The sequence below is a fragment of the Papilio polytes genome, unplaced genomic scaffold (assembly GCF_000836215.1).
Source record: "Papilio polytes unplaced genomic scaffold, Ppol_1.0 DF824269.1, whole genome shotgun sequence".
Taxonomy (NCBI): domain Eukaryota; kingdom Metazoa; phylum Arthropoda; class Insecta; order Lepidoptera; family Papilionidae; genus Papilio; species Papilio polytes.
The window spans coordinates 2354977-2362282 of NW_013524935.1; the positions used below are offsets into that span (position 1 = coordinate 2354977).

The following is a 7306-nucleotide window of genomic DNA, read 5'->3' on the forward strand; positions in this document are numbered from 1 at the left end:
TTTAAAATCCAAAACCTTTTCTATGCTCATTATTTTAAACTTAAATAATAACAAATTTTCAAAATTCAAAGAAACGGAACGACAAATTAAATTATGATTTTTTAGAATGGAAAACAAAACATGCTTACGCCGATGCCGGTGTCAATAAAACCGCGTCCTGTTATTGTCAACTGATAATTTAAAATTGAATTTCACCGAGTATACTCGTTTGTGATAAGGAGAATAGTGTTATATTCCAGAAAAGTTGTCTTTGCGTTTCAGGTACCGAAAATGAAGCGGTGCTTTATATTTGTATGGGCAATTTTCTCTGCAACTCTTATTACTGAAACTACTGCAGCTAGCGGTTCTGTTGAATTGGATGAGTATTCTTTTCATAAAGTTATCAAAAAATTTGAAGCTTCACTAGTAAAGTTTGATGTAGCATTCCCTTACGGAGACAAACATGATGCATTCGTGGCTCTCGCTAAGGACTCAAAAGACGTTGAGGATCTATTAGTGGCTGAAGTTGGAGTTAAAGATTACGGGGAAAAAGATAACGAAGAGCTCGCTAAGAAGTATGGTGCTACGAAAGATAATTTCCCAATAGTTAAGCTATTTGTTAAAGGCAAAAATGAGCCTATACTGTTTGACGACTCAAAGGGATTCTCAGCTGATGAGTTGCGCCGGTTCGTCCGTGAAAAAACTGGCCTGTATTTAAGTTTACCTGGGTGCGTTAAGGAACTTGATAAGCTTGCTGCTAAATTCATAAATGCTGATCAGGACAAAAAGAAAGAAATATTAAAAGAGACAAAAGCAGCTCTAGAGAAAATTCCAGAGAAGGTAAGCATTATGTTTGACTTATCAGCAGGTCACAATATTACATAGTATGACATTTATTTTTATTAAAACTTGTCTAACATATATTTTTTACTTTTAGGATTCTGTTGCTGGAAAAATTTACAAACTGATCATGGAAAAGAGTCTAGAAAAGGGTGATGAATTTACTAAATTAGAAAATGAAAGAGTTAAGAAACTTCTAAATGGTAAATTATCGGAAGAAAAGAAGAAGGAATTGGGTATCAGGCTTAATATTCTGCAATCTTTCCAACTTGTTGATAAGCAAAAATCTCATTTGAAAGATGATTTGTGAATTTAGAAATACATTTATATGGTTATGCCGCTACTTGATTATTTAAACCAACCAATATTTGGTCAAACATTTTATGTATGAGAATATTTACAATCACAAGTTTACTACCACCATCACATCTGTTAACTTCTCATTCATATAACAAATTGTAGGATTCACTTCAATTTTTTAATGTTAAAGGAATTCAAGGGTTCAAGTTTTATTAAATTATTTAAAAGTGGTATACCAACAAAATGACCAAATCTCAAAGAATATTTAATATTTGATAATCAGATTGCTATTTATACAAAACATGTTTTTTTGTACAGGTTTTCATTCCATCCACTTATACTTTAATGTTTTACTTATAGGATAATTAAATGTACCAAAGGAAGAGAATGATTTATTTATAATTAGTTTTAGGACTTGCATTTAAATTGTAAGGTATTGCATCCTGTTGGCACCATGAAAAAAATGCTTATTCTCTGTGAAAGGTTCCAACACAATAAAATATGAAAAACCACTTATTTCTATTATTTATTATGATATAAAACCACAAATAAAGACTGTTACAAAAGTATTGTACCTATATTCAAAAGTATGTTATTTTATGGTGCAACATTATGTCCTTGAGTCCAACTTAACAATTGCATTGAAAATTTAATAAGACGGGCATACAAGATCTTAAAAGATCTGGTGTAGTAAAAATGGATTATAGAAAAAATCAAATTCCTTAAAATACTTCAATTATAGTAGAGAAATAACAATGAGACTTTTGACTGAAATATAATAGATAACCTCCAACTATATTGGTTTAAAATACATTATAGAACCTGTTGAAGGAAAGTATTCATTCAACAAATTCAATAATGAGAATTATTAATATAAATCTATTGAATTGGTTGTTTTTTCAAAAAGTTGTGGTTTATTATGCAAAATGTTATCACTAAAATTCATACACTATCATACTAATTGCTTATCAGGTAAAAAAAAAGATTCTGGAATAATAAACATATGCAAAACAAATCTTCATTTTCACAAAAAGAACTTAATAATCAATGCACACTTTGTCAGTACAGTTGGACAGTAGTGTAGGCTAGTCAAAAATTGAATAAACTCACTGGTACTAGTTATTTTACAATAGTTGAATGCCAGTCCAGCTAACAATAACACTAATGTCCAACTGTGAACTAGGCATTACAGATGAAAACTGTTTCCAAGAAGATAATGGATTAATACATATACTTTATATGAAATTACACATTAATTTTAAAGTAATAAAAAGGGAATTTTAATTATTACTGGTCAAGGATTAAATTTACTACAAATGTTTTGATATGCTATACTAACACTTATGTAATTATAAATGCTTGCTTAATATAAGACATATGAACATTTATCAAATACATTTTCTCAGGAATACTCCATAACCTTTTTTCGATGCCAACATTTCACAGCTCTTGTCACACCCAATAAAAACATTCATCAACCCATAAACATTTTGTAACAAATACAGTTTCGCAATTTACTCCCTATTTTAAGTATGTCAAAAGTTTAAAATTATTAGAATAAAGTTCATCAAAGTTATTCAACTTTTTCACCATCAACTTTAAGTTCCTTCAACTTCAGTAACACACCATCTTTTAAATCTATATTTTCACTCTTGCCGTCTTCCTCGGGTGATCTATCCACAATCTTAGGTTCAGGAGTGTCAGTATCTTCACTTCTTGTGATACTACTTTCATCATCTGAAGATTGATCTTGAGTATACAGGCTGCATTTTGTTCTCACTATTTCTTGAGCCTCAGCAAACTTGGCCTTCCATAGTTCGGCATCTGTTAAAACATAGAAATTTAATATATAATTTAGAGCAGTTCTCTATTTACAGGTAAAACTAAAAATATACATAGAATATAAATGTTTGTATACTTACTCTGTGGATTTCCAAATTTTATTGCAAGTAACTCCTGTTTACAAGTTTCATCTGCATAATCGGCAAATACAGACCAATTGAAAGCCTTATCAGATCCACAGTGCACATTCATCCTGATGTCAGGTGTTATAAAGTGGTTAGCACACACTTTGTGCGTTTTATCCCGTCTCATAACAACACGGACAGTGTTGTTAGATCTGTGTCTCAATAATTTTATATCACCAGTGCCTCGTTCCTAAAAACATAGAAAGCATAAAAAACAAAGGGTTTTCTTTTATTTTAATAATAATGAAATCAAAGACATTTACGTGTTACGGTTAAAAGCAATTTTAAAACGAGAAAAACCTTATCAAAATTTATTATTTGTACCTTCCATTCGTGGTCACCGGTATCATATCTGTACAATCTCGCGCGTATCTTGACCAGCTCCTCTTCATCTTCTTCATTAGTATGAATGTCTACGAGAGGTAAAGATACAATGGGATCGAAGTGAGGGTCATGTTCAGGCGTCTCTGCTTCATCGGCCTCACTCGCGCAACAGCGCGGCACGCTTTCTTCTTTCTAAACAACAACATACGCTGTAATTTAAATTCATACGCAGATAACGTAAAAAGCAAAAAAAAATGCATTTACCAGCGAAGACATTGCAAAGCCACAAAGAAAAATTGTTTACTTTCTTTTTCTAATGCTTTTCAAAAATACAAATGTACAAAAGAATCAAACTTGGGTTAAGTTAAGGCAGCACAGATTATTAAAAAGGCAGTTGGCATTCGTATGATTCTTGTCATTTTAAATATTGTAATTTTGGAAATCACCAAGAAGAACAAACGTTTAAGTTAAAAAATCATACGAAATCTGTTTTAAAATCAATATATAAAAAGAATTAAACCATTTGATACAATAGTAAAAGGATAATTTTAATATGGAAAAGTTTATGAAGGAAACGTGGCTGAAAAACTGACACTTTTGCCTTTTTAACCTTGACCTTAAAAGTTTGATTTATTGATTTACGAGAATATTGATTTATTTATATTTACAATTGTGTTTATATTTTTGGTTGGTTCATGTTCAATCTGCTTCAGTTAACATTCGCGGACCAGTTAAAAAACAATTTGTAGTTTTTTCTTAACACATCTACGCGACTCATCAGGCATCTTCAATCAATAGTAAAATATTAGATTTTACTAACAATGTTACAGCTGTTCTAATATTTTCCGGTAAAAGTCAATGACCAATAGGATAAATCTATCTCGACCTATTTGCGTACATATTTAAAGAACTCTTTCTACTTTACTGATGCCCTGGAAACAGTAGCATTTAGTTCGTATTCAATTTTTATGGTTGTTGTGTTTCCTATTTCTGTTGACAACGAGACCAACTAAACGTTGAAATGGTAAGTGCTTACAGAGGATTTAAACTTTAATTTAAAATTTGTATAAACGTGTGTAATCTCAAAAAATAATGTTAACAATATCTATAATGATATCTGTGGTGCACTGGAAATACTGTGATGAAGTTATGGAATGTTAAAAAAAATAACTTTAAGCCACCTTCAATTTTATTATTTGTTTTTAGGCAGTCCACATGCAGAATATTGGTAAGATGATAACGGAACAGCTGCGGAATCCTAATGAGCTAGATATCAATTTAAGAATGGAATTTGGTCCATTTGAAACGGTACATAAATGGAAACGCATGTCGGAGTGCTATGAGTTTGTTGGAGCCAGGTACATATTTTTTACAAATGTTTATTACATAATAACCAATATTTTAACACTTAGCTTTGCTCACAACTTCATCTGTGTGGATTAAAAAATTCTAGAAATAAAATGTCATATTATTAAAAGAATCCAGTACATTTTGATTTATTTAATACATACAAATTGCTGATTGTAATAGCTATGGCTATTTTAAGATAGTGATCAATATTGTACTTGACTTATATTCTACAGCCTATAATAGTAAAACATTCCCCTCAAATAAATCTTTTTTCTTACTGATATTGTAAAACTTTAGATAAATCGATAGACATTTGTTAGGAATCTTTTTAATGGCTGAATGGATGTCAATGAAATTCAGAATAGATGTAACATACATAGGCTACTTACTTTTTAAAAGCAGGCAAAATGTAGTTGCATAAGTAATGCTGATGTTACTTTAACAATTATTTCAGACGGAGCAAACATACAGCAGTAGCATATAAAGATGCTATCTATGTATTTGGCGGTGATAACGGAAAGTCCATGTTAAATGATCTGATTAGATTTGATATCAAAGAAATGTCCTGGACTAAAACAGGCTGTATGGGCACTCCTCCAGCACCAAGATATCATCATTCTGCTGTGGTAAGTATGAAATAGAAAAATCTATTTCAATATTATACCAACCACAGTACTCAGAATAATTTAATAGTTACTTAAACTATTGCTTGGCATAAATCAGTCAGGGGGCTCATAACAACCTTATTGTGGTAAAGTATACACTAGCTAATACATAAGAATTATTCTGTACTAGCTTTCACCAGTGACTCTTTCCTTGTGGAATAAAAAAAACACAAAAGTAAGTAGCCTATGTGTTCTTCCAGACTATCCTCTACATCTATGCCATTTCATTGAGATCCACTCAGCTGTTTAGGCTACAAACTCTAACAAACATCCCTCCATCCATCCATGTCAACTTTTATATTTATAATATCAGTAAGATTACTGTTTCTATTGTGATTATTGTTTCTCAGGTTCACATGTCTTCAATGTTTGTGTTTGGAGGCTATACTGGAGACATACTCGCCAATTCCAACCTGACAAATAAAAATGACCTATTTGAATACAAGTTTCCTAGTGCTCAGTGGGTGCAGTGGAGATTTACTGGCCCGTAAGTGGTTTTTTTTCATAATAGGTAAACATATATATTATCCTCTATATGTAAATTGTACACATCTGAATTTCAAAGGAAATTTATTTTGGCTAGTTTTTATTTTAAATAGTGGTAATTATCTAGCAAAATCATAACAAACAAGAAGGAGCTAAAATGAAACAAATATACTTTTTCAGCTAATGAAATGATGGAAATATCATCCAAAACCAGATTTATTGTGTGCCAAAAATTAAAAATATATTAGTTTACTGTTTGACAGCCATTAACCTAAATGTACATTTGGCTGAAAGTCAAAAACACTGTATTCCTTAGGAGATATTAAAAAAGAACAGATCGTAAAAGTTTTTATTGTGTTGTGGTCTTATTGTAAAACAAAGTTTGGATGTAATTAATGGATGTTAGAAGTAAATTTTGTATATATTTAGTGAATATTGTCAGGGAGCCCGTGCCAAGGTCAGCGCACGGGGCGGCGGTGTACGACGACAAGCTCTGGATCTTCGCGGGCTACGACGGAAACGCACGACTTAATGATATGTGGACGGTCAACTTAGTTGTGAGTTTCAATTCAAAGATTTTTTTAAATTCAATGGATTTCAGTTTTTAAATGCAAAATAGTTTTTTTAATCTGTAAATTTTATTTCCATGTGTCTTTTTACCATGACTTGGAGTTGCTAATTTCTGTGTGTCGCTTTTCCGATCTACCCACATTGGCTAAAAATATCAATATCAAATAGGAATTCAAGGGGTTTATCACGAATATTTTCTTGACAGTTTTAAGAAAGTATCCACAACATCGATATTTGTATGATTGTTGGTGTACTTTACACCTGGTTTACAAATTTAATACAAATTTTAACTATGACATTACGAAAGCGTTCTCACGAATGTTTGTTATTCCCTCAGTTTTTCGACAGCCCACAACCATCATAACCCCTTCGACCTTCAGGTCATATAAGCAATCTCGGGAGGGACGCACGGTTTGGCCTAATTCCTAAATTGTGAAGGATTACGCTATGTTTGGAATAAATAAATGTACACAGGGTGAGAATCGTCAATGGGAGCGCGTGGAGCAGAAGGGGCAGTGTCCGCCGACGTGCTGCAACTTCCCGGTGGCGGTGGCGCGCGGCAAGATGTACGTCTTCAGCGGACAGAGCGGCGCTAAGATCACCAACGCACTCTTCCAGTTCGACTTTGAAACACATACGTAAGTATTCTGTCAGCCTTAGTACAAATATTAGTACAAATTTAGCTTATACTCAGTTTATTCCTAAGTTTTACTTTGTACCGCGTTTATTTCTAAGGCTGTGTGTGTTAATTACTACATTATTAAAATATCATTTACTATTTTATTTTTTTCCTTTCATTTCACAAATTCATAGGGGTCATGCCCC

The 7306-nt window shown here is 32.2% G+C and overlaps 3 protein-coding genes across 5 annotated transcripts in view; 2 read left to right on the plus strand and 1 right to left on the minus strand.

Moving 5' to 3' along the window:
• Window positions 1-117: 117 nt before the first annotated feature.
• On the plus strand, window positions 118-1631 carry LOC106109090 (endoplasmic reticulum resident protein 29). The gene is made up of 2 exons (XM_013290496.1): window positions 118-819; window positions 917-1631. Exons 1-2 carry the CDS (start codon window positions 271-273, stop codon window positions 1127-1129), a joined length of 762 nt encoding a protein of 253 aa, XP_013145950.1. The 5' UTR covers window positions 118-270; the 3' UTR covers window positions 1130-1631.
• Window position 1632: 1 nt separating this feature from the next.
• LOC106109101 (ran-specific GTPase-activating protein-like) lies at window positions 1633-3797 on the minus strand. The gene is made up of 4 exons (XM_013290507.1): window positions 3675-3797; window positions 3411-3602; window positions 3042-3276; window positions 1633-2943 (listed from the first exon to the last, which is right to left on the minus strand). Exons 1-4 carry the CDS (start codon window positions 3684-3686, stop codon window positions 2693-2695), a joined length of 690 nt encoding a protein of 229 aa, XP_013145961.1. The 5' UTR covers window positions 3687-3797; the 3' UTR covers window positions 1633-2692.
• Window positions 3798-4024: 227 nt separating this feature from the next.
• Window positions 4025-7306, plus strand: part of LOC106106127 (leucine-zipper-like transcriptional regulator 1) — a 10849-nt gene continuing 7567 nt past the window's right edge. For all 3 annotated transcript variants that reach the window (XM_013286669.1, XM_013286677.1, XM_013286686.1), the window contains exons 1-6: window positions 4025-4434; window positions 4617-4768; window positions 5215-5386; window positions 5776-5912; window positions 6354-6468; window positions 6956-7119. In XM_013286669.1, the coding sequence (XP_013142123.1) occupies window positions 4432-4434; window positions 4617-4768; window positions 5215-5386; window positions 5776-5912; window positions 6354-6468; window positions 6956-7119 (743 nt within the window). In that variant the 5' untranslated portion in view covers window positions 4025-4431. The remainder of the gene's footprint in view (window positions 4435-4616; window positions 4769-5214; window positions 5387-5775; window positions 5913-6353; window positions 6469-6955; window positions 7120-7306) is intronic.